Source organism: Pipistrellus hanaki, assembly GCF_964339955.1.
Source record: "Pipistrellus hanaki genome assembly, chromosome: 3".
NCBI classification, from domain to species: domain Eukaryota; kingdom Metazoa; phylum Chordata; class Mammalia; order Chiroptera; family Vespertilionidae; genus Pipistrellus; species Pipistrellus hanaki.
Window position 1 is genome coordinate 100769162 of NC_140505.1, and position 27575 is coordinate 100796736.

General features: G+C 42.1%; 2 protein-coding genes and 1 pseudogene across 4 annotated transcripts in view; 1 reads left to right on the forward strand and 2 right to left on the reverse strand.

Annotated features, from left to right (window-relative positions):
- POMP (proteasome maturation protein) overlaps window positions 1-27575 on the reverse strand; it is a 391736-nt gene that overhangs the window by 300593 nt on the left and 63568 nt on the right. The window lies entirely within an intron of this gene.
- Window positions 1-27575, forward strand: part of FLT1 (fms related receptor tyrosine kinase 1) — a 202294-nt gene that overhangs the window by 140236 nt on the left and 34483 nt on the right. For both annotated transcript variants that reach the window (XM_084878676.1, XM_084878677.1), the window contains 4 exons: window positions 6684-6790; window positions 11284-11416; window positions 18540-18644; window positions 26475-26588. In XM_084878676.1, coding sequence (XP_084734802.1) covers window positions 6684-6790; window positions 11284-11416; window positions 18540-18644; window positions 26475-26588 — 459 coding nt within the window. The remainder of the gene's footprint in view (window positions 1-6683; window positions 6791-11283; window positions 11417-18539; window positions 18645-26474; window positions 26589-27575) is intronic.
- On the reverse strand, window positions 20765-21355 carry LOC311619053 (RING finger protein 141-like; annotated as a pseudogene). Its single transcript has one exon. The product of its transcript is annotated as an RING finger protein 141-like (transcript).

Here is a 27575-nt window from a genome sequence, read left to right on the forward strand (position 1 = left end):
TGAAATGTTCCCTGAATTTAGACTGATTTCCTGATATATGAAAATAGAACCTTCCCACTGACCTATCTTGTCAGGTGGAGTTTAGGAAATGAAACCAGGAGCATACGTTGTGTCTGTGGCTATGTTTAACAGATTTAAAGAGGTTCATGAATTAGCCAGGAAGGAAACTGTCTGCTCTTTTTATTTCCTTTAAAAAAGGATTCTTATACTCGTAGATAAAGCAGTGTGCTGTTTTATATCTGAAAGGGCTGAGTGGACTGTGGAGATAATACAGCTTCTTTAAGTAACGATGGGGTCTTTTTTGGTTTAGACTGCACGCGAGCACACGGGGAGCTCTCAAAGGGAACAGTCTCATATTAAAACAATAACAACAAAACTGTCACCGACCAAAATAATTTCTGAAATTAACATAGCATTCAACAGCCCATGGAACTCAATGGGACTGTTACAATAAAAGTGTGGCACATTTTTATCCAAGGACCTCAGATAAACTATATTTTATAATTATTATTGGAAGTAATAATCATAATATATAGAAATACATTCTTATAACAGGCCTTGCTATTGAAATAGTATTTATAATACACAGGAGAAAACAACTTGAAGAATAACTACTATTTAAACATTTTTTTTGAAGATGATTGATGATACAAAAATCATGGCCAGCACAGAAGGACTGCCTTAGGTTTTTGCAGTCTCACCACTTGAAATGACATGAAAGGTGTGATTTGCAAATTTTGTGCCACATTAATTGTACATTAACACATTTCAGGGAAGGCCTCACACAGCAGGAAGTATACACTATGTTTCATAAAATTCCAAGAGCAAAACATAGGAAAAGATCAAAACAATTGTCATGGATATCTAGCTACTACCTATCACGCTTAGCCAGCTCTCAGTTCCTCTCTCCTCTGATCCCTGACTGTCCTCCATTTCAGCTCCTCTCTTCCTGAACCCTGTCCCCAAATCCACCCCCTGACTCTCTGGGCACTAGGAAGGATGTGATAAACTAATTCACATGATGATGTTGGTGATTGAGGTTACTTCTCTCATGGGTGTTGGCAACTCAAAAGGGTTTCCCAAGGAGAGAATAGTGCTCAAACCAGAGAACTGAACTGACTGCCCAATAATTTCACACAAGAGGGCCAGGGGTGAGGAGGTGGGGGGTTTGGGGAGGAGAAATGGGTATGACTGCTTTTGGACTGCAAATCTACAATGACCTAAAGCTGGCCTTGATCAAGAATTCAAAATATGGTGATGGAATTAATTCAGATCTAATATCTTATGCTTATTGAACATGCAATGAACTTTTTTAAAAGCACATAATGTGCATTAACCTCCTTGACTTTTGCAATAATCTAATGAAGTTTTTTGTTTTTGTTTTTGTTTTTTTCTATTTACAAGTGAGAATCTGTGGCTCAGAGGGATTTAGGACACTGTCTAGAGTTATGAAGCTAGGTAGTGACAGAGCTGAAAACTGAGTCCATGTTTAATCATTCTGCACAATTAACTCTCAGCTCCGAGGCAGCAGAGCCTAGTGGGGAAGAGGGCCCATTTTAAAGGAAGATGCATCACTTCTCATGAGCCATATAACCTTGGACAAATTACTTACCTTCCTAGTGATTTAGTTCATTATCTTTAAAATGGTAATTCAACTTTAATGGGTTGTTGTAAGAATTAGCACACTTAAAACAGTATCTGGCATATAATAGAAACTTTTAAAATGTTAGTTAACATCATTATTTGTCAATGTGATAAACCAAATTCCATTGTGACAAAACCTTCTGTAAATAGTTTTTCTAGTCACCCAAATGGTGTTCCAAACCACAAAATTCCTATCTGACCTAAAGATTTAACTTGCTGCACTAAAAGTATGCTACAAAACTGATGACACATAAAAGCAACTTTAAATATATTTACCTAAAATTACTCTTGAAAATGTATTTCAAATTTAATCCTAATACAGTACTTCCACATATCACTGTCCTTCAGAGGGGTTCCAAATTATTGTATAGATTCCTAAAAAGCTTCACAAGTTATAGGAAGGCCAATTTTTATCTAATAATACAGGAATATGCAAATTTGTCCGGATGCCATAACATCACAACCAAACAGCAGGGACCTGAGGCTACATGGTGCCTGGCCAGGATGAGGTACCTCAGGCCGTGCTTTATGGGGTTGGGGCTGGCTGGGTCTGGGTCTCACCCAATACTGGCTGGGTCTCCTGCATTTTCAAAGTGCGTGCAGTGGTGGACAGGAACTTGACTCCGAGGCACACTCCAGACTCTGCCAGGAGGAAGATTTTCATATACACTTTACTGATTTTCTTTCATCTCTGACACTTCTATCATAGAGAAAGGGCAAATAGCAATATTAAAATATTTCCTCTAATTAATTCCCTTTTAATGTGCATGACTTTCATGCACCGGCCACTGGTATTCTAAATTACACCAAATTGGAACCACACATAACATGGGAGTGATGTCCCTAAGACCCTGTGCTAACTCCTAGTCATTGTCAAATCCCACCCATGTTTCCACTGGCCTTCTTTTCCCTGCCATGTGCAGCTGGAGTGTTTCATGCACTGAGCTCATCAGCTGTCACCAGCAAGTTGAAGCCAGGTCTAGTCAGGCTAGTGTGTGAATGTTTGGCCTCTGAGAAAACATCTAAGACTTGTGCAGGAAGAGATGCTGCTGATGTCAGTCAGTCTACCCAACCTAAGGTCATCCTAATGGCTGCTTTCCAATAAAAACAGAGATTGAGCTATCGAATGAGTTAGAGATAGAGCACAGATACTACATTGCATTTTTAAAATTCTTATTTTATTATTCAGTGAGCAGGAATGGACTAAATAGGACTTTCTTTTCTAATAAATGTTCATCTTGGAGATGTTTTTTTCTGTGTTGATTCTTTAAATGTGTAAGAGCACACAAACACATGAGGAATTTTTGCCTGAGTAAGGACTATGGAATTACTTTGGGGGTCAACTTCCTGCCCCTTGGAATGCCGTGGGAATGTTCCCACCGAGGGAGGGGGCCTCTAGCAGAGCACTCCATGCAGGAGGCATCTGCAGACATATCTCCTCTCAAGATGCTATCAGTGTCTCCAACAGCCAAAGGCCACTGTACCCTCAGATGGTCCCAATCAGAATCCATAAAACTTATTTGCAGCATAAGCAAAAAAGTGTGTGTGCACATGCGTGTGTGTGTGTGTGTGTGTGTGTGTGTGTGTGTGTGTGTGAACAGCAAGGCAGCATCAGACATCTTACTGTGTGGGCTGAAATCCAAACTTACATTAATTTGAGCTTAAAATATTCCCATGGAAAAGATGCATACTGAACAAAAAAAGGTGATCATGCTTTGGAACTTCTTCAAGGAGATTGTTCTCAATTTCATGCGGTTCAGGGAAACTTAACCACAAGCTGACAAAGCAGCAAATGAAGCCAAATTCATTGATTCACTCAACCAATACTTGCAGGATGCCTAGTATGTGTGACATACTATGTGAGAGATAGCTCCAGACCATGCCCTTTCACTGACCATTATACACTAGCACCCAGAACAGAACCTGGGATATAGGTGGTGTTCCTATGTTGGTTGGATTGACACATGAACAGGAATTTGACCATGAATGCTTTGAAAGCTTCATGAAATTCTTTGGAGACAAAACAAAACATAATATAACCACTCATTCACCCAATCTGATGAGTGGGGATATAAAGAGAAATAAGATGTGCCTCAGCCACTGGGAAGCTTACATTTCTGGCAGAGAATCAGCAAAGGCCAAAGCACAGTGGTGCAGAAGGCCTGGCATAATTAAGAAACTACAAGTATTTTTCTATGACGGAAACAAGTGTCAGGATAACAGGAGATGAAGCTGAAGAGATAGGAAAGTTTGGGGTAGGATCTAAGGGTTTTTTTTTAATCCTGACAGTGATGGGGGTGTACAGGTGGCAAAGATGGAATTTAGGCAAAGGTGTAATAGGATTAAATTTGCAATTTGGGAAGCTCACTCTGGCTACAGAGTGGAGGAGAGACTGGAGGAAGTCAAGGATAGTTAGGGAGCTAATGCAGGTGTCCAGGCTTTGGTTTGGGCAATAATTGTGAGGAAGGAGGACAAGAGGTGATAATTCCATGAGCCATGCATGTGTTATCAGGAAGTGGAGTTCTTGGGGTGCTGCGAGAAAATAATTTCCTGAGGCCCCCACGAGAGGATGGGGTTTCATGGAAAGCTTTATTTATGATGTAAAATTAAGCATATTCCCCTCAAGGTTTCATCTCTGTTCATCTCACCATGGAAGAAGTCCAATCTTGGCTTCAGCAGGACTAGAATTATGGCCACTGCCCAGAGTTTCTGTTCCATATTAAAGCACAGTTCAGTTCAATATCTGGCTAGCTTAGTTCATTGCTGTGGAGAGAGAACAGGCAAGCCCACCGGCAAGTCACAGAGAAAGAGAGAGGAAACTCTGTCTGGGGATTTTAACTGGACCTTCTTCAAACTAGCCAATTAACAATCCAAGATTTCGCACACTCCTAATGGGTCCGCCCCTCAGACAATCCATTGTTTCCAAGTTAGACTGACAGGCAAGCACCGCCCCTGTGCCACCCCAACTTCTACTGCACAAGTGCCTGTCTCCCTCTTGTACCCCCAATAATCCATTACTGGAGGGTGGAAGGAGGGGTGTTATTCTCCTTGGGGGATCAATACTGCAATTAACTGGGCTGTGAAGCTGTCGCTTGCTTGTGAAACAAACAGGCTTATGCTTCCTTACGTGAATATATTCAACAATGTCTGACTCTCCCTATGCTCTCTTCCTTTATTAACATTAACTAGTAATTATGACAATAACAGAAGTAGAATGGGCAGAGCCTTGTGATGGATTGGATAGAGAGAATATGTCAGTTTCCAGTCTAACCTAAAAGATACACTGCAGGGACTCTGGCCTACAGGAGGTACAAGTACTTGGTGGCTGGATAGATAAAAAAGGAGGAGGCTCGGGTGTTTGCTATTATTCAGGGTAGAGAACCTTCACACAGATGCTCAGATTCTCTCCCATCTGGTCCCATCCTATATCTTGCATTAAACTACCATCAGCCCCTATCATTTCTCAATTCTGGGTCTTAACTCATATTGTTCCCTCTGCCCTATAATGCCCTCTCCTATCTTCATCTCTTTAAGTCAAAACCATTTCAAATGTCACCTCTTCAAAAAAGTATTAGATTCCTTCAACCTCAGATACTTTTAAAATCGAATTTCTTTGTTTTTACCTTAAGTCTATTGCTTCAGTTTGTGAGTGAGTGCCTTGAGAGGGACAACTTTCCTTCATTCATCTTCCTATCTCCTCCAGCCTGGAACCTCGCCTGTGGTAGGATTCCATACATCTTTGTTGGATTGAAACAAAGAGGCAAAAAGATGTCTATCTATGAAGTGGTATTATTGCCACCTACTTCATAGGGTGGTTATGAAAGTGAGGCACATAAGTGCTCAATAAATGATACCATCCACACCATCATTTCTAAAAAAAGTAAGTTTCACTTATTCTTGGTCTAACTTAATGGTAAGCCTCTGTCTCCTATTAATAAAGTTGGAGGATAAGGACATTACTTTAGAAACTCCTGGGAAACTGTCCACTGGAGTCAGTAAGCTGGGAGCTGCCATCCTGGCCCATTGGGCATTCCTTTATGATGCCCAGTTTCCTCTCTGGAGGCTTCTCTTGAATACTTTGGGTCTTTTCTTTCTGGTCATGGGGGGACAGTGCTCAGCTTTTGATCTCTGTGATTCTGGGAAATGGGTGATTGGGAAGAATTCCATCCAGCAGTTACCTCTTCTCACCTCAGTCCCTGCAGGCTGACTGCTGGAGAGGCCTAGTGCAGAGCCCCCGGCTGGGAGTTGACAAGGGGGAGGGGGCCCCTGGGCCTGGCTGTTCCAAAAGCAGTGAGCAGGCAATTGTGACAGTCCTTGAGCTTTATTTTTATTTTTTTAAATCTACTTTGAAGGATGTTGTGAGTCCCAAAGGAGCACTTTTATGTATTTTTTTCTTTTTTCTTTAGAAGTTCCTCTAAAACCCATTAGGGAGATTTAACATATTCCAGATTTAGCACTTTAATGAGTTTTTGTTCCTGCCATAATTTTTTCCCATTTTAACTTCTCCTCTGATTTTTAATTGGCTATTTCTGGGATTATGAAGTTTGCAAATTCAACAGCAAAATTTCTGGAAGGACTTTTAATTGATGTGTGTTTATTGTGATGATATTGTGGACCCTGCCTGAAACAGAAGGTATGGGAAGACCTGTCCCAGGCACAGATTTTTACACCAGCAGATTGCATTCGCCATGATGAACATTTAGGGGCACTAGACATCTTTTATAAAATCACAAAGACCCACCTGACTGGCATGGTTCAGTGGTTGAGCATCAGAACCTGGAACCAAGAGGTGGTGGGTTCGATTCCTGGTCAGGGCACATGCCTGGGTTGCAGGCTCAATGTCCAGTGGAGGTACATGCAAGAAGCAGCCGACTGATGATGTTTCTCTCTCATTGATGTTTCTATCTCTCTCCCCTTTTCCCTTCCTTATTCTCTAAAAATCAATAAAAACATATATTTAAAAAATAAATAAATAAAATCACAAAGACCCTGCATTTGAGAGTCACTGTTTAACCACCTTGGTGTTTTTGTTTTTCCAGGAACCTCAGAAAAGTCAAATCTGGAGCTAATCACTCTGACGTGCACCTGTGTGGCTGCGACCCTCTTCTGGCTACTGTTAACTCTCTTTATCCGAAAACTGAAAAGGGTAAGAACATTTCAGCTAAGTCCTGTGCTCCTTTTTGCATAATATTTAAAATGCTCACCTGATGTATGGGACAGGCACTAAACAAGTGTTAGACCCTATCCTCCCCCTGACCGCTGACTCCTACCTCTGTCTTGGTAAGCACTGGAAAATGAATCATTAAAATGTCTCTCAGCCATGAAGTGGGATATTCAAAAGAAAAGCTAGAGAATGCACAGATGCATATTTTCCAGGGACAAAAAGTATATTTTTGTATAAAAATATGCAATAAGTCTTCAAATTTAAGACCTATGAAGTCTTAGTCTTCTTAACCTTATTCTCTGCTAAGAAACAACAAAAAAAAGAGTAAGTCCCACCTCTGACTATCTCTCACAATACAGAAGCACAGAGACGTGTGCTGCTGTTCCAGACACGCTGAGCCCATGATCAAACTCAGTTCTTTAGAGTGTGGGGTTCAGGCTGGAATTCAGGACATCAGATTTCTGTATTCTGCCTACAGCACGACTTGCTTCTCTGAAATTCAGTGGGAAAGAGCCAACATTCATTCATCCACTTATGCCTCAAATATTTACTGTGTCTTCTCTATGCAGAGTGCTAGGCCAGTGGTGAGCAAATACTACAGTCTGGGACTTTAATCTAGTACACAGACAATGCAAAGTGTAACAACAGTGAGCTGAGTAAAAGATGCATAAGAGGGAGGTCAGGCAAAGAAGCAGGGAAAGTGTTGCAGGCAGAGAGGAGTGTGCATGAGGCTACAGCAGGGGCTAGAGCATGAGGCTAGAGAGGGACACCATGAGAATGAATGGCTGACAGAAGGCCAGAGGTCACAGTGGTGGAAAAAAGGCATGAAGTGTGGAAAGGAGAAAGAAGAGAGGAGAAGAGAGAAGAGGAGAGGAGGGGAGGGGAGGAGAAGAGAGGGGAGGGGAGAGGAGAGGGAAAGGGAGGGGAGGGGAGACTGCAATGCCTGAGCAGGTAGGCTTGAGGCTACAGGAGGGAATTTAGTCCATATTCTAAAAGGAGTAAGAAGCCTTGGAGCAGGGAGGAGGGTTGTGAAGCAAAGATAGGCAATTTTAAGTGTGAGAAATTTGTGTCTGCAAAGATTATTTTGGCTGCTGTGAGGAGAATGGACCAGGGGGTCACCTAGTAAAAGAGTTGACAGTAGTCCAAAGAAGAAATGATGTTAGCTTAGTCTAAATGATTAGAGTCAAGAAATATTTAGAAGGCAAAATAAAAAAAACTAGAAATGTGTCAAACTGGCCTACTCAATGTCTAGATATTTATTAACCCTTATTAATGCACAGGCTTATGGGAAGCTCTTTATGCAGTATCTGTTAATCCTTCCAAAAATGCAAAGGTAAATGTGTAATTATTACCATTTAATAGAGGGGGAAACTGATGTTCAGGAATTAAAATAACTTGTCCAAAGTCACAATGCTGATTTAGAGTTGGAGCTGAGTTTTGAAGCCAGGTTGTTTGGCCTTAGGCTGGCTATTCAAAACTAATATGTACTTTATAGCGTTAACAAGAGAGGCAAGGCTAGCAGCATCCTCTACAATGAATGTAACATCAGGCTTTTGCTATATGGAGTGACTAGTTTTGAGACAGGACAATTCTTGAGAAGGAACAGGTCAAATAATAGTATTTGAAGGGGGAGACACATCATATAGCAAAAGAGATTTAGCAAAGGAAAAACTTGCCAAAATCTGTGAGGGAGTACAAAGACTATAGGATTTCAAAGGAGGAGAGCAGGAGAAAACACTTCATAGAAAGAAAAGTTTAGAGACAGACTTTGAGGGTCATAACTGGAAGGAAAAAAGCAGAAAATATAGCCCCCCTTAACCGCCCCCCCCCCGCCCGACACACACATACACTACTCTGCAGATTAGGGAGGGAGTCCAGTTACTTTGCTTATAGTAGCAGAGTGGAAACAACACTGAAAGGGCAAATTGGGACTGAATTGAGTGGGTCTCTTGTATTTTTTTTTTAATCTATGAAAAAATTTTTTTAAATCTATGAAATTTTGATGTCAATGAGAAATGATGAGCCCTAGCCAGTTTGCTCAGTGGGTAGAGTGTTGGCCTGCGGACTGAAGGGTCCAGGATTGGATTCCAGTCAAGGGCATATACCTAGGTTGCCAGCTCCCAGCCCTGAGAGGCAACCAATCAATGTGTCTATCTCACACATCTGTGTTTCTCTCTGTCTCTACCTCTTCCTTCCACTCTCACTAAAAATCAATGGAAAAAATATCCTCAGGAGAGGATTTAAAAAAATAAGAAGAGGAAAGGATGAGAACAAGTAATAGAATGCCTATAAAACCTGACAAGTGATTGGTTGTGGGAGGCAAAGAGGAAAAAGGCATTACAAACTACAAGCATGAGGCTCAGTGTCTGGGCCCTGTAGCAATTAGCTGTGCAATTTTCATGCCAAGCACCTATTACTGCTTAGTGTTAATGTCAGTTGAAAGAGCAAATATTTGTCAACTAAGAGTCTACTGTCACACTCCCTTGCTTAAAGGTTTTTGTTTTGTTTTGTTTTGAGCATTTTTGGTGTTTCCTCTCATCTGCCTTATTGAGGTAAACCATAAAATTCTGCGGGGGCCACGTGGGGAGATTGTCTTCCGTTGCTTGCTCCCCGGCTTCCATCACAGCACTGCCAACCTCCCCTTGCATCCTGACAAACCCAAGACGTTCCCTGCTGCGCTCAGCAATCTGGTGCTCTCTGCAGGCTAGGGATTGGTTCCTATAGCTGTGGCTATGTTGGACATTGGAAAGTTTAGTCATAAAACCAACTTCTGCTGCTTCTCTAATGAACACCCCACATTCCTGTTATAGGAATTTATACTCCCCTACAGTCTTACAGACTCCCACCAGTGTCTGACAGGCTGGGTCCTTCCAGTCTAATACAGGTGGCAAATGCAGTTCACGACAAACTGCTCCCTATCTTGCTCTGTTATCCATTCTTTAAGGAGGCCAGGCAAATCTTTCTGCCTTGAGCTATTTATCACACATTTTAGTGATACTTTTTGTGAGAAAGAGACTGATTGCAAGTGATGGATGAGGTGAGCTGTGACAGCGCAGAACGGGATGAGTAAGGGCTGAAGAATGTGGGTGACTGTGACATGGTGTGTACGGAGAGGTTGTCCTCTCTACTGAATTCTGATCTGTTTGAGGGAAAGCACTGAAGGGAAAGGCCCTAACACTCATTTAAATGAAATTTACATAACTCTGGCAGGAGTTATCAAAACCCACCTTATATTGGTAAGCATACTTCCTTTCTGTCCTGCCCACAGAAATACAATCAATTCTGCAATTAACTAACAGGAAATATACCCATGGATATGAATTTAGACACTAAATGTAAATTCAGTTATTTATGATCTGAAAAAAGAGTATTTTTCTGGGCTTGATTTGCATTACCAAGATAAAAAAAAAATGCCCCTGAAGGCAGATGTACACCTTACTTACTTGATATACAACTTATTTATTTGGTGTCCTACCAATGGTCAAAGGAACTTGGAATGAATGTTGCTATGTGTAAGTCTTACTCATTGGTATTTGAAATAATCAACTTCTGTTTCTTACTGAAGGTAAGTTCTATTCTAATCTCACTCATGGACCCTGTGGCCATTTTCAGGCAGCTAAGTGGTCAGGCCTTCTGAGTATATTTAAGTACTTCATATGAAATGTACCTCTAGGCTGTCCCAGGGAGGTAGACCCTGAGCTTACTTTACCACCTCTATCCTTTCTTGCACATGTAGAAAACCACAATCATGGACCCCCACTGTCAGCCTATTTGTAATGCATATTTCTGCTTACATAGAATGACCATGGAAAGTTATTATTAGTCCTTGTGTGGAATGATTTTATTAAAATGCTTTGCAGAACAAGCAAATAAGGTTGCTGGAGAATCTGAGGACCTTTCATCTGTGACTAGAGGTCCTATGCACAGATTAGTACGCCAGTGGGGTTTCTTGGCCTAGCCTGTGGAGATCAGGCCAAAACTCGCTCTCCAACATCCCCCAAGGGGTCCCGGATTGCAAGAGGGTGCACAGGCCAGGCCAAGGGACCCCACCAATGCATGATCGGGGCTTGGAAGGGATCATGGGAGAGCTCTAGGCCTTGTCCAGCCCATCTCACCAGTCCCGATTGGCTGGACCCCAGCAGCAAGCTAACCTACCCGTCCGAGCATCTGCCCCCTGTTGGTCAGTGCACATCATAGTGACTGGTCGAACAGTAATACAGTCGGACACTTAGCATATGAAGCTTTTATTATATAAGATAATACTACAGAAATGCAAGGCAGGAACAACAAGCGTTGTTTGATAGAAATCACCTGCTCAGGTGTGATATGCATATGTGTGTGCTACTTTCTGTACCTGATCATATGTTTTAGCCAAATGAACCAAAATAGCAGGAGATTTTGCCTAGTATTGTTTTAAATTGGCAATCAGAGATTTTTTAAGTCATTGATGACTTTGGGATCTCTTTATTTCTCAGTCTTCTTCTGAAATAAAGCCTGACTACCTATCAATTATAATGGACCCAGATGAAGTTCCCCTGGATGAGCAGTGTGAGCGGCTCCCGTATGATGCCAGCAAGTGGGAATTTGCCCGGGAGAGACTTAAGCTAGGTAATGTATTTGTTCAACAGATTCCTAAGCCATACTAAGCACCTACTGCATTGAGGAATGCAAAAATAGGCTAGACTCTGGATTCTACCCTCAACAGTTCACAACCTAGCAAGGGAGAGGGACACAGAGGTATATGAGTCTATGAGTATGTGGAGAGGATGGTTTAAGGGACAAGGAGCACCTGTTCATTCTTTCAACAGTTACCAAGCACCTTCTCTATGCAGCAGACACAAAAATATTTGAGTCTCTTCCTTCTAAGGAGATCACCATAAAAGGAGATAAGTAAAGGAAAGATTAGTTCCACTGGGAGCCTTACAAGCACAGGTGCTATTAATTAATGACATTTTTTGAGAAGTCAGAAACTTCTGACATGGGAAGCAATTCAAGATGACTAGGCACAGTAAAATCAAACATTTGGTGAAAGAGTTGGTACTCTTCAAGGTTGTGGATCAAAAACCACTCTGCACAAATGCATCAGTTACAGACTTTGAATTTTCCTGGGTGTTCAAGCGGTCCAAACGAGAAGGAAGTCGTAGGGATTCACTTTTGAAAAGTGAGGACTGTTGCTTTCCAGGTAACACAGATACTGTAAACAACAGGCAAATGTGTTTTCCTTCAGCTTACTTCCAAGTTCCTCCAGCTTAGACATCACAGTGCAAATTACTCTCCAGCCCAGTTATTACAAAGAGTGGGAACCTCAATTACTCCCACCCAAAATATTTGGCTTGTGTGTTCTGAAAGTTTTCTACTCATTCTGATGCATGCCAGAATAACTGGAACTAGGAAAAGAGGCCATGCATCCAGTGTGCCCAGAGCTTCTCACTCGGTATAAAGAGCCTGTTGTTCCAAATTCAATGGCACTGCCTATTCTTCCCCCTACATGCAAGTCATTGTCATACAATGAAAAGATATTGGGTCCTAGCTAGTTTGGCTCAGTGGATAGAGTTTCGGCCTGCGAAGTAAAGGTCCCGGGTTTGATTCTGAGTATATGCCAGGGTTGCAGGTTTGATTCCCAGTAATGGGTGTGCAGGAGGCAGCCGATAAATGATTCTCTCTCATTGATGTTTCTATCTCTCTCTCCCCTCCCCCTTCATCTCTGAAATCAATAAAACTATATTTTTTAAAAATATTGGCATTTTTGGAGGGGGAGGTGTGAGGTGACAGAGAGGGGAAAATGGCTTTTCTCATTCTCTTAGGTCTTGAAATGATCCCACTTACATTTCTTCCTACATGAGAAAAAGTACTTAGCTCCAAGAGTATGTTCTGTTTGGCTTAGGGAAGAAAATTAGGAGTCAGACAAAAGCCAGTAATGGCTGCTGACAAGAAAAAAAAATCAACCAAATTTTGAGTAGATAAGGGCAGGTGGCACACTAGGTGAGTTCCATCTGCAAGTCCAAATTATATGGCAGCCTGCCCAGCCCCTTCAGTGACCTTGTCATGGAACATGGGATAATTTTCCCACAACCATAAGCCATTCTCAGGCCATATTGATTTCCAGAGTTATTAGTCGCAATCAAATATGCTCCTTCCAATGCAGGACATGTGAGCTTTCCATCCCTTTTCTTCATTCCTCGGCCTAGTGTCACTGTGACCATAACACATTGAGAGGGAGTGCCAGTCCTTCTACCAGATTTCCTCAAGGCTCCATGAGTGTAGATAATTCCATTTCAGGATATTCTTCTTGTTGAAGATCTTATGGTTCTTTTCCTTCCAGATGCTATGATTTGGATAATATACAGGTGAGTATCTTCGAAGGGTAAGAGGAAGTGTAGCAAAGTCTCAATGCAGAGTGTAGCTCCGAGGGCCAGAGTAATGTTCTTTCTACTAACTTGGGAGCAAATAGGCCCAATATTTAATTATATGTTTGTTTGTTTTAAGCCAAATAAATGAGAAAAAGAAATCAGAAGCAGTGTCTGTTAAGTGAAAATAACCAAAACTATATCTGGATAGATGGGAAGAAAAGGCAGGTTTGATGGGCAGAATTACAACAGAGTTCTGAATGTAGAGAAAAGCATAGATCAAGCTGCTTCTGATCTCATCTATCTGCAGTCTGTGAGTTACTTTCAGCCCTCGAAAGAGAAGTCAGAATTGAGAGTACCTGATGGATACCAATAGACACATTTAGAAACAGTCAAAGGTGTTGCTACCAGTGAAATTCCTGAAATCCAGTAACTAGAGAAACCTATTTTGTTAGTGATTCTACATTAAATCCAGAGATAATTCCCCTCCTATACATTTATAAATGTCTGACATTGCACCTTTCTGTTGGAAAATTGTCAGAATTAGCGAATATGGGAAACAACACAGGGAGTCTGGGAATTGGCAGGTGAATGGGACCTGGGCTGGTGCTGCCTCTTATAAGACCAGCCCTGGATGCTAGAGAGGAGCTCAGCCCCATGCTGCCATACACTGTCCCCAGAGTGTCCCAGGGGCCCTGGCCGGTCATTCTTGGAAGAAATTCCAATATCCATTCATTGTATGACTATGACCTAGCAATTTACAAGCTAGTGAATGCATTTGGGTAGCACCAAGAAAGACTTTAAGAGAAAAGGAAGATCAGGCCAGGTCAAGTCCAGTGTGATTGGGCTCCCCCCATGCTGAAATATGAGTCTGCAGAAGGATCCAGTGCAACAGATGATTAAAGAGCCCATAACAGCCCAGCCAGAGTGGCACAGTGTTTGAGCATCAACCTGTGAATCAGGAAGTCATGGTTCTATTTCCTATCAGGGCACATTGCCTGAGTTGAGAGCTTTCTCTCTCTCTCTCTCTCTCTCTCTCTCTCTCTCTCTCTCTCTCCCTCTCCCTCTCCCTTCCTCTCTGAAATCAATAATCCTATCTAATAAGGAGGTAATATGCAAATTGACCATCACTCCAACACATAAGATGGACACCCCCATGTAGGTACAAGATGGCCTCCACAAGATGGCCAGCAGGGGAGGGCAGTTGGGAAGGACCAGGCCTGAAAAGGAGAGCAGTTGATGGTGATCAGGCCTTTAGGGGAGGGCAGTTAGGGGTGACCAGGCTGGCAAGGGAGGGAAGTTAGGGGTGACTGGGCTAGTAGGGGAGAGCAGTTGGGGCAACCAGGCTGGCAAGGGAGAGCAGTTAGAGGTGACCAAGCTGGCAGGGGAAGGCAGTTGGGGGCAACAAGGCTGGCAGGGGAGGATAGTTAGGGGCAATCAGGCCAGCAGGGGAATAGTTAGGCACTTATCAGGCTGGCAGGGGAGTGTTTAGGGGGTGATCAGGCTGGCAGGCAGAAGTGGTTAGGGGAAATCAGGCAGGCAGGCAGCTGAGCAGTTGGGAGAGGTATTGTGAGAGAGATGTCCCAGATTGGAGAGAGTGCAGGCTGGGCTGAGGTACACACACACACCCATGCACGAATTTCATGCATTGGGCATCTAGTATATGTATAAAGAGCCTATATCAGCCTATATTTGCTTTGTGAGGCAGCAATCAGCTTCCAAAAGAACAAAGGAAAAGACTGAGGAAAGCCATGTGAGAACAAGTTGATTCTCAGTAATAGAAGCAAAGTCCCCAAACACTGGTTAAAACAAAGAATGTTGTGATGCCTAAGAAGAGAATGTATGGTGACTGAAATGTGGAAAGAAAAGGATTCCATCTGACCCAGACAAGCAAGAGTCTTTGCAGCCTGTGGAGAGGTGTCCCAAGACAGAGATTATCTTACCACTTTTCAGGCTCAGAACACTTTTCATATTAGATGGTAGAAGGAACTTCAAAAGGAAAGCATTGTTCTTGTACCCTAAAAATGCAAGGAATAAGCCTGCAACCAAAGGCAGCAATTTTCACGAGTCTGGGGAAGGTATCTGCCAGTGCTTTTTCAATATTTGATCTCCACGTCCTGCACCTTGAAGGGCTATTCAAGGCTCTTCTATTTAAGCTAACAGTACCTTGCTGGTCTATATCTTGGACAATTTTATCTGAAAAAGGAAGCACTGACTACATCCCAGCCCATGGCGTGTGCCCTAGGAGGAATGAATGATATTTATCAGTCACTAAAGGTACATGTGTGACCATAGGAAAGGCTTGTGATGTCACCAGTGTTCCCCTCCTAATGCAGAGTGTGTTCCTATGAGATAGATGCAGAGACTGCTACAGAAAAGCTCATAAAATTATGTTGGTAAATTGAACACTTCCCAGGTTCTTCTTGTATGCCTAGGATGGTTGGTAATGGAAGATACTAAGCAGCGGCAGAGTGAAGATACCTTTGTTACTGAGTAGTTGTGCAAAAAAAAAAGTATAAAGGTTCTGGAAAAAAACAAGATGGCGGCATAGGGCAGACACCCGAATGCAGCATACCACAAGTTTGAGTTTGGAACTGAAAAACAGGGGAAACATCACCCTGAGGCACAGGACGGCTGGCTGAGGGGAGGCTCTACCGTCTGGGAAGGAGAGAAAAGGCACGCTGAACCTCAGGAACTGTGAAGGTGCGGAGAACTGTGCGTGTGAAAAGGCGGCAGCAGAGTTCGCTGCCGGCTTGCTTGCGGAGCGTGGAAAGGGTGGGCTGGGTTCGCTACTGGCTTACTCCCTGTGCACAGAGAGGGTGAACAGCTTATGTGCAGTGGCTGGCTTTCTTGTTCAGTAGGAAAACAGAATCACCCTATTGCGCTGATAGACGGCCCCAGACAGGGAGAGGCCAGACTGCCAGGCAGTGGGCAGAGATCTCTCGGAGGTGTGTGAAGCCAGCGGCCATTGCTGCGGGACTTGGAAACCAGACCCTCATAGGGAGGGGCTGAATAAAGCTTGTCTGCACCACCCGAGACTACGCCCTATCCAAGCAGAGCACAAAGGCCCTTCCAGTGGCTAGCTTCCTCGTTCGCTGCCAATAGGACTCTCCTAGGGAGTGACAGACAGGAATCTAAAGTTTGTCTGCACCTATACCATAGAGGTGTGCACAGCTGCAACCAATTGTGCGGGATTCAACAAAGCTTGTCTGCACCACCCAAGACTCGGCCCCATCCAAGGGGAGCACAGAAGCCCTTCCAGTGGCTAGCTTTCTCATTTGTGGTGAATGGGACTCTCCTAGGGAGTGACAGACAGGAATCTAAAGCTTGCCTGCAACCAATTGTGCGGGATTCAACAAAGCTTGTCTGTGCCACCCCGAGACTCCGCCTCATTCAAGCAGAATACAGAAACCCTCCTAGCTGAGACACTTCTGATCCTCATAGTCAATTGGCTTGGAGATCAACGCTTCCCAGTGATACCAACAACAAGCAAGGCTTAACAACAAGACTGCACACACAGCCCACAAAGGGCTACACCAAGACTGTCCACCTCAGGTAACTGGGAGGCTGAGTCACTGAACCATATAGGACACCTTAGCACACAAAGCCACCCTACCAACTCAGGGAAGCTGTGAAAATGCCGAGACAAGGAAATAGATCACAAACAAAAGAAATGGAGGAAAAGAAGAGACTGGATATAGCAGAGTTTTTCAACCGCTGTTCCGCGGCACACTAGTGTGCCGCGAGATGTTGCCTGGTGTGCCGTAGGTGCAGACAAGACAAGAATTTTATAATTTTTCACTATTTTGTTTACTTAATATTTCATAATAAAGTAATTATAAAATACTTTCTTTGTGTTTATTTGATTCCTATTCAAGAGAATTACTTTATATATAGTCAATATAGGCACAGAGTTAAATTTTTTAACATTTTCTAATGGTGGTGTGCCTCGTGATTTTTTTCATGAAACAAGTGTGCCTTTGCCCAAAAAAGGTTGAAAAACACTGGGATATAGAGTTCAAAACCACGCTTATAAGGTTTTTCAAGAATTTCCTAGAAAAGGTCGATAAGACCTATGAGGAGATGAAAAGGGATCAACTAGAATTAATAAGGAATCAACAAGAAATAATAAGATATCAACAAGAAATAATAAGGGATCAACAAGAAATAAAGAATACATTGTCTGAAATAAAAAATGTTATACAGAGTCCTGAAAACAGAATGGAAGATCGCAAGAATCAAGTCAAAGATTTGGAACATAAAGAGCCAGAAGACACTCCTCCACAGAAGCAAGAAGATAAGAGAATCCAGAAAGTTGAAGATAATGTAAGAAACCTCTGGGACAACTTCAAGCGAACCAACATCAGAATTATGGGGGTCCCAGAAGATGAGAGAGAGAGCAAGATATCGAAAACATACTGAAAGAAATAGTGACAGAAAACTTCCCCCACCTGGTGAAAGAATTAGACTTACAAGTCCAGGAAGCGCACAGAACTCCAAACAAAAGGAACCAAAGAAGACCACACCAAGACACATCATAATTAAAATTCCAAGAGCAAAAGACAAAGAGAGAATATTAAAAGCAGCAAGAGCAAAGCAGGTAGTTACCTATAAAGGAGCACCCATACGATTGTCAGCTGATTTCTCAACAGAAACCATGCAGGCCAGACGGGAATGGCAAGAAATATTCAAGGTGATGAATAGCAAGAACCTACAGCCAAAAATAATCTACCCAGCAAAGCTATCACTCAGAATCGAAGGCCAGATAAAGAACTTCACAAATTAAAAAAAAGCTAAAGGAGTTCATCACCACCAAACCAGAATTATATGAATTGCTGAAGGGGGTTCTTTCAGAAGAGAAAGTAAATAAAGATAAAAACTATGAACAACAAATACGTAACTATCAATAAGTCAATCTAAAAACCAAGGGAATTAAAAAAAAATCTGATGAACAATATTAACTGTTGAATATAATAGAATCAGAGGTATGGAAGGGGAGTGAACTGACGATTCTCAGGGAAAAGGGGAGAGGGGGGTGTGGGAAGAGACAACATAAACTGTGCACCTATGGATGAGGACAATGGGGGGTGGGGAAAAGGCAGAGGGTGGGGTGGGAACCTGGTGGAGGGGAGCAAAGGAGGGAGGGGGAAATGAGAAACATTTGTAATAATATGAACAATAAAGATTTTTTTTTTTTTTAAAGTATAAAGGTTCTAATATGGTGAAGCAGGAAATGTCCCTTACTTTGACTCTTTTGGTGTCAGTTCCTTGGGGATCCCGTTCAAAGTTACATGTGCCTTACGGCTACAAATAGGAGAAATGAAAAAGACTTAAACTCGCCCCATTGGCTTGGTAAACAAATCAATGTATTCTTTTCATTGCAGGCAAATCACTTGGAAGAGGGGCTTTTGGAAAAGTGGTACAAGCATCTGCATTTGGCATTAAGAAATCAGCCACCTGCCAGACTGTGGCTGTAAAAATGCTAAAAGGTATGGACACTGTAGTTTGGCTTTCAACTGACCCACTGCACTTCCTAAATGTTGGTATAAGTTGGATGTGGCCTAGGAACAGATACAAGCTATTTTTGCTCTGGTCACATAACTTTATTCTACTGCTGGGAGCCCCTTGACTTTAGAACATTTAGGTGAGGCAAGAGAGAGTTCAGGATAAACATTGTAAATGGAACAATCAGCAGCATCCATGGGAAAGTGACTCCTGTCACCTCAAAAATATTTCTCTTATCACATCTCATACTTGACACTATCAGGGACTTAAGCCCATAGTAACCAATTTTTTTTTTAAATGATCCACTTGACATTATAATGGAAACTTTGCTGTACATCACAAATCCCAAAGGCTTAACTGGGGTTTGACCTAACTATAAGATAAGATTATGAAACTAAAACAAGTGAGATGATCAAAACTGTAAACTATTTAATATTGTCAAGTCCCAACCATAAAACTTTTCCTCTTTAGAAATGAAAAACAACAAATTATCTTTCAAGTGTGAAGTGTGAGGAGGTAGAGCCAAATCACACAGGAATGTATGACCACTGCCATAGATAGACGGAAAGTGAAAATTATGTGAACCAAACAAATCAAAACTCATAGATCTTTTGAAGTTTAGGAAATAATTCATTTCCTCAATTATGATGAGATTTTCTGTTATTTCAATGCATCTTAAGGCCCCCAAACCAAAAGAAATAGGAATGAAAACCTAAAGGGCAGCTTTCAGCTTTCCAAGGTCTCCAAGATAATGCCAGGGGATTCTGAGGCACAGAAAGCTATATGCCCAACTGAGCAGGTACCTAGCCAAGGCTTCAGGAGACAAAGGGCTGTTTGCTTAGGGAGACTTCAAAGTCCTTCCACTTCTTGCAGCCCTGACACCATCATTGCCCAAGTATCATGTCATGATATTTTCCACCTCAAAAGGCTGTCCTTTTTAAAGGAAAACTTTGATAAAACTCTATAAAGAACCTGACTGTTCTACTCTGAAAGTAACCAGGAAAAGGAGTTTTGTATCCACAAGTAAGGACTTTTGTTCGAGTTGGACTACTCAGATGATGGAAAGCATTTCTGTGAGAATTCCTCCATTCCAGCACCCCACCCTGTACCCATCCCAGATTCTAAAGAGAAGATGCATCAACATGTCTTCTATGTGAGAAAGCATCAGACTAAGTACTTAATATATTAGGTAGAACCACTTGAAATCATCATTTTTCTCATTTTTCTCTCTATAGCCTTGTTTTTCTGTATTTGTGTTTTTGGTGGGGTTTTTTTGTGGGTTTTTAAATTTTTATTTATTAAATTGATTGTGGTGACATTGGTCAACATGAATATATAGGTTTCATGTGTGGGTTTCTATATAACAAGATCTGTATATTGCACCATGTGCCCACCACCCAAAGTCAAATCTTCTCTCACTTTATACTGGTATTAGTACCTCTTTCTCCCAGCCCCCTGCCCATTCCCCTTCTCTCTGATAACCGCCACTCTGCTGTTTGTGTTCATAAGTTCAAGTTTATATCTCACATATGAGTGAAATCATATAGTTCTTGGATTTTTCTGTCTGACTTATTTCACTTAGCATGTTTCAAGGTCCATCCATGTTATTGCAAATGGTGCTATTTCATCCTTTCTTACGGCTGAGTAGTATTCCATTGTGTATATATACATCTTCTTTATCCAGTCCTCTATCATGGGACATGAACATAGGGGTGCATATATCTTTGCATGATTTTGAATGTTATGAATAAAAATCTAGGATTAGGATTTCTGGGTCATATAGTAGCTCTATTTTTAATTTTTTGAGAAATTGCCAGACTGCTTTTCATAGTGGTTGTACCAGTCATTCCCATCAGCACTGAATGAGGGTTCCCTTTTTTTCCACAACCTCTTCAACATTTGTTATTGCTTGTCTCGTTGATAATAACCACTCTAAAAGGTGTAAGGTATTATCTCATTGTGGTTTTGATTTATATTTCCCTAATTGCCAGTGAGATTGAACATCTTTTTTTTTTTTAGTCATTATTTATTTATTTAGCAAAGCTTCCCATGTACCTCAAGTAGAAAATTTTTCTTCATCAGCCATATTAAGAATATAGTTAGCCATATCATCTTCAGTGGGCGCATCTGACACCACCAAAAATTCACTTGCTCCAGTCATCTGCAGGCAACAAAGAGGGCAATTCTTGTGTTGATCACTCCATTTATCAATGTACAATATATCTGACAAAAGCTGTGAGTACAAGGCAGGATGAGGTCAGCTCGACATCCATGCACATACAACACTCCTTCTCATCAGTCACCCTTCCCATCCAAAGAATAGCCTTGACAAGATGTCACAGACGACAAGTTTTCATCAGGGTCTCCAGAGCTGGAGCTCTGTGCCAACTCTTCTGCTGCTTGACTTGTGATATCTTTATAAAGCTGAATAAACTGGCACAAATTCATGATCAGTGATGTTTCTACAATGCCATGGCATTTGTTAATCTTGGTACAGACCACCATTCAACCAATTATCAAAAGGCAGAGGAATCAGATCCAGGTTGAGAAGATGTTTTTCCTGGCCAGAAGCCACTTTGGCTGTTACATCATTAAGTTCAGCTACTCTCCCAAGAAATTCTTCATAAGGAGCCACTTTCTCGAACCAATGTGACATGTTTTGCTACTTTTTCTGGTAACTTGTTAAGAACCAACTGCATCTGATCCGAAATCTGTTGTCCATGATGAAATGATGTCCTTTGAAATCCAGAAAGAGTGTTGGTTCACAGTTTCCAGGTTCAGGCATAGGGCTTCCAGGGCACAGGTGCCACCCCAGCCCATCACTCAGGCCCACAGACAGCGGCAGCGGCCATTTAGGGTAATTATTGATGTATGAGAATTTTCTATAGCCGTTTTATCTTTTGTTTTCTGGTAGCTCTGTGCCTCCATTGGTTCTTTTCCTTTATGCTTCTTTCTGTTGTTTTTGTTTGGTGGTGTTCCATACATCTTTCTGTTTCCTCTTTTTTTAAGCTTTCTACCTGTTTGGGGAATTTTTGTGTGTGGTTGCCATTAGGTTTATAAAAATGAAGTTGCATATATATCACAGTTTTTTTTTTCCCTTTTGAGTGCATTTGATCTTAATCTTTCTTTGCCAATTCAGACCTTTCCCCCTTCCCTTTGCATATTTTTGTTGTCACAAAGTATCCTGTTTATGTGGTAAGTTTTTTGGTGATCTTACTCATAGTGTTGTGACCTTATGTTCTTTATTTCAGGTGGAATAACTCCCTTGAGTATTTTCTGCAATGCCTCAGCTGCTGTATATCTTGGAACATTCTTATTTCTCCTTCAGATTTAAAAGATAATTTTGCTGGATATATTATTTGTAGCTGGTAATTTCTCTCTTTTACATGTTTGAATATTTGGTTCCATTCTTTTCTGGCTTGTAGAGGTTCTGCTGAGAAGTTGGATGAAATTCTGATGAGTTTTCCTTTGTAGGTCACTTCCTTCTTTTCCCTGGCTGCTTTGAGAAATTTTTCTTTGTCATATATATATATATATATATATATATATATATATATATTAGATTGTTAAAGCACCTTTACTCACAAAGAGATGGGTGGGTTGCCACAATCTCAGTTTACAGGTGAATTCTGAGTGCCCAGTGACAAGGAGAAATTGATAGCAAAGCTGGATCTACTTACTAAGGCTCTCAAAGAGACATGAGAACTCTGTGTAATCCTTGACCCCGGGCTGAATTCTGTACTGGAAAAATATTGGGGCCATTGATAAAGTAGAACCAGAATGATGGATTAAAGTATTGAACCAATGTTAAATTTACTGAAGTTGATAACACTAATGTGATTGCATAAATGAATATTCTAAGGAAATGAACATTAAAGTATCCATGCATGTAACTTACCCTCAAATGGTTCAGAAACAATGATACAGATGGATCCATCCCATATGATAAAATGAGTGGGTTAAAATAGTAATAATTGGTGAATCTGGTATGCAGTGTTCTTTTGTCTTTGTCATTAATTTTTGACAGCTTTATCACCAAGTGCCTTGGAGATGGCCTCTTTGGATTGATGTAACTAGATGTTCTTTTTGCTTCTTGGATTTGAGGATCTAGTTCTTTCAATAGATTTGAGAAGTTCTCATCTGCTATTTGTTTTAACAGAGTCTCCATTCCATGTTCCCTCTCTTCCTTCTCCACAATACCTATGACTCTGATATTACTTTTTCTGATGGAGTCAGCAAGATCTTGTAGAGCTCCTTCATTTTCCTTTATTCTTAGGCCTCTCTCTCTTCTTCCTTCTGTGTCATTTCTTGATTCCTATCTTCGATATCTCTAGTTCTTTCCTCTAATTGGTTGGTTCTATTTTCTATGCTCAAGAGCTCACTCTTAATCTCCTCAATTGCCTGCTTCATTTCCAGGAGTACTAATATATTCATTTTTAAAGTTTCAATTTCCTTGGAGAAATGTTCATTTTGTTCAATGATTTGATTTCTGAGTGTATTGAATTGCCTGTCAGAATTTTCTCACATCTCATTGAGTATTTTCAGAATTGAAGTCTTGAAATTTCTATCATTTATATCACATAATTCCATGTTTTCTAGCCTACTTCCTGGGGATCTTTCATTTCTTTCTGGTCATCATGTTATGTGGTTCTTCATGGTATTTGCTGCCCTCCTTTGTTTTCACATTTATTTCCGGGGAGGTCTTTTTCCTATGTTCCAGGAGGTGATGCTGAATTGCAAGTTGTTTACCTCTGTGCTTTACCAGATTTGAGCCTCTGCAGCTTCCAGTACCCCAGATAGCTTGTGGGTGGGATTTGTTTTGCCCTCACCATAATGGTGACCCCTGACCTCCACAGATCTGGCCCAAACACCCCTCCTGGCGTTCAGTCACAGGGGGAAACAGCAATTCTACTGAAACAGTGCTTGGTTTACAGATAATATGTTCCTGAAGCCAACTCCATGGGCAACAGGAGGCAAGTTTGGGGAGTCTAAGCAGCGGCAAAGGCTCTGTGATTTCCTTTCTTTGTCTAAAACATCACCCAGCCCAGCAGTGGGGAATCTCACAGCAGTACCCACTGCTCTGTAGGGTGGGCATCTGTTGACTCAGTGTTCACTCCTGCCACTCATGTGACTCCATCCCTACTCGCTGCATGCCCAAGATTCAGACACTGTACTCTCTCACCACTCGCATCCAACAACTCAGTCAATGTCCTCTCTTGCTACTGGAAGCTTGCAGCTCACAGCTTACAGATTGCCCTGCTGGGCTACCCCCTGCAGCTCTCTGTTCCTCCAGGTCGAGGAAGTGCCTGCTACCTCCACCACTAGCTTTCTCCCCTCCCCTGGCCAGGCTGTTAGTTCCAAGCTATGCTGCCGGGCTGCATCTATGGCCTTGTCTGTGGCCATGTCTGTGCTTTCCTCCCTTCTCATCTCCCTTTTAATCCTCTAATGCTCACCTTTAGGTGCTTCCACGTGCAGGTCTCTCAGGCATGCATCTGTGTTGAGCAGGGACTTCTTTGTTGAATTATAGGTGGTTAACTTGTTGAAATGCCAGGGGGAGAGGAAAAGAGGTGCTCTGACACCATCATTCCTCTAGTGTCGCCTCTCTCTATAGCCCTGCGAGATATATATTATACCAATTTGCAGATAAAGAATAATGGCCCAGAAAGATGAAACAGCTTCTGCAAATCCCCAGTGTATAAATAAGGATTTGAGTGCAAGTCTTGCAGTTTCGAGGTCAGTGCTCTTTCCCCAACACCACAGTGCTATCAAAGAGGTGCTGACTGCCTCCTAAACAAGATTCATTGCTCCAAAATCCTGAGGCAAGCTAGTATCCCACCTTGAGATACGCTGGAACTAAATCTGGAAGCATTTGCTTCCTCAGCTGGTCCTGTTTCCCTGCTTACTACCACACTCTGTCTCTGGGAGAGGCAGGTTGGCTGTGCTTAAAGGGGTACAGATACATGAAGGGATTGATGAGTTTGAGAAGAGAAATTCTGACCTGATATTTCTTAAAGGCCCAAAGAATCTACTCTATGTAATACAGAAATAGTATGTGTAATATCTTTATAAATGCTTATCTTTTTTAAGACACCTAATCATTCACTATACAAAATTTCTCAAAACCATTTTCATTCAGCCTTCTTGTTTTTAAATTGGTTAGCCATCTGTTTCTAGGAGAAATTAAAAAGGCAGAATGTCAAATAAAGGCCATGAGTCAGAAGCTCTTTTAAAGTGCCCTTGAGCAAAACCTTTAACCTTTTGGGGCCTTCTGCCCATATCTGAAATGAAAAGACTAATCATGTTGTTTATTTATTTAACAAATATTTGTTGAGAATCTCCTGTGAGCCAAACCCAACCTCACTGGAAGGCTTCCAAAGTTCATCTATTATTAAAAAATGATTTGTACTTAAGAAATACCATATCAGTATCTACCTAAATGTTATATGCACATCCTCTAACCCATTCCAGGATTATCTTACAAAAATACTTGCACATGTGTACAAAGATTACACACAGGCTTCTACTATGGCATTATTTGTTTTTCTTTTATTACTATATACTTTTTTACTGATTTCAGAGAGGAATAGAGAGGGAGAGAAAGATAGAAACACAATGATGAGATAGAATCATTGGTGCCTCCTGCATGTCCCCCATGGGGGATTGAGCCCGTAACTTGGGCATGTGCCCTGACTAGGAACCGAAACATGACCTCCTGCTTCATAGGTCAATGCTCAACCATTGAGCCACACTTGCCCAGCTACAGCATTGTTTGTAATGGGGGAAAAAAACTATACAATCTAAATGTTAGAAATGCCATAATCCAATTAAAAAGAAGGTAAAGAGTGTCTGACATATTAAAAAGAAGGAAAAGCAAATTATATCTGTCCATATAGAGAGATATATAATCCCATTTGTATGTCATCCCACTTATCTAAATAAAAAAAAGATATTTTTGGATATATATATATTATATATTTTTTTATAAAAGCATAGAAAATATCTGAAATTCCAAAAAACTAACAGTGGTTACTCCTAAAAAGTTAAATGGGCTGGAGTGGCTTTCACTTTTTACTCTATATACATCATACTATTTAAATGTTTTATAGCAAGATTATACAACTTTTTATTTCTAAAAATAATTTAAAATATTTAAATGCCCTAGAACTTAACTAATAAAAACAAACAGAACAAACTTAGGCTTTAGACTCTGTTGATTCTTAGATTAGTGTTGTTTATTTCTGAGAATGAAATTGAAGTCAGATGCTTATGGATCCTCACAACTTGAGATAACCCTGTGGACTCCAGGGAGAAAAGGTTATAGGGAGAAAATGACACACTGCAAAGATTTTTATAAAGGGGGGGGGGGGGGGGGTGTCACTTGTGGCCACTTGTGCTCCTTTTCCATAACACCTCAAAGAGGGAAAAGGTGAGAAAAATATGTAAGCTGTGGGCACATGCCTGCCAGGAAGGTTCTTGCTATGCCTGGTTCAGATGGACGGAAGTCTTTGGAAGGCATTTTCACAAGGTGCCCCGCTCTGAGTCAGCACATTACTGAGCAGACCTAGGTCCAAAGAGAGGAAGTGTGCAGTGACTAACCCCACCAGCACTCTGGGCCTTACTGTAATCAAAAGGATGTTGGCTCAGGAGGGTGGGAGTAATGAAAACAGTCTGGAGACTTGGCCTTTCTGCAGAATGTGGGGAAGTTAATGAAGCAACAGGCTGAGCACTGACAAACATGGAGGGAAGGAACGCCGCTTCCAGCGGAAAGAGCCTTATTGTCCTGTCGCCCTGACTCTTCCTTGCTTCTCACACAGAGGGGGCCACAGCCAGCGAGTACAAAGCTCTGATGACTGAGCTCAAGATCTTGACCCACATTGGCCACCACCTGAATGTAGTCAACCTGCTGGGAGCCTGTACGAAGCAAGGAGGTAAATGAGAAGGGATAGGCCTGCACCGTCTCCGGCTCAAATGCTAGAAGCAGTTCTCCAACATACAGCTTCTTCTCCCCACCCTGCTCCTCCTCACCTCCTAGAAAATGGCCTTTCAATAGGTCCAGAGGAAAAGTTTTTTCATTTATAAAAGGGGAGGGGAGGGTCCCATCCTAGGAACGCCTTCCCTGTGCAATTAACTTAAAGGTTCTGAAGGGAAGGTCAGCCAAGCCCTAACCTTCCCATGGGGCGGGGGGGGGGGGGGGGGGGGGGGGGGATTGAGATTGAAAGGTCTTCAGGAACACTCATTAGTTTAGGTGAAGCTTCAAAGGAAATGTGCAACCTATGCATTGGCCCCAGCTCTGGTCACACTCCTCCAAAGTCACCTTCAAAACTGACCAGGGCTAATCAGAGAGCCTCCTCCACCTGTGCCTCTGAGCTTGGTGTAGCGGCCTAGGGGAGATGGCAGGCTCCTCCTCAGGGTGGGTGACAGACAACCTGTGGAAGCAACTTCCTGTTCCGTGCCAGAGGGCAGAGGAGGTGCCGTCAAGCCTTCTAACATGCAAGTCCTGACGGAGACAGCGCACCCTCTGCTGAGCAGGCGGCCTCTGGGAGCCTGAAAGGCTAGGGAGCCTGTGCCTTTGGGCTCAAGGAACCCACGCGGCTCCCTGCATGTGGAACTGCTCCAGGATCACCCGGATGTCCCGGAACCGGAACCGGAAGCTGCTCTTCGCAGCAGGTCTCAGCCTGCCGGCCTGACGGGCCTATGGGGGAAGCAGTGGGAAGCGCAGGCGCCGGAGGAGGCGGAAGCAGCCTTGGGGCACCACTTGGAGGCTGGGTTGCACCTGGGTGTGTTTTTCTTCCCAACCCTCTTGCTACTTTTTAACCAGGAATCCGCAAACCATGGGGCCAGCCTGTGAGATTATTTTGAACTATTTATTCATTCCCCTATGCTTTAAATAGTTGAGGGGAAAAGCTCAAAAGAAT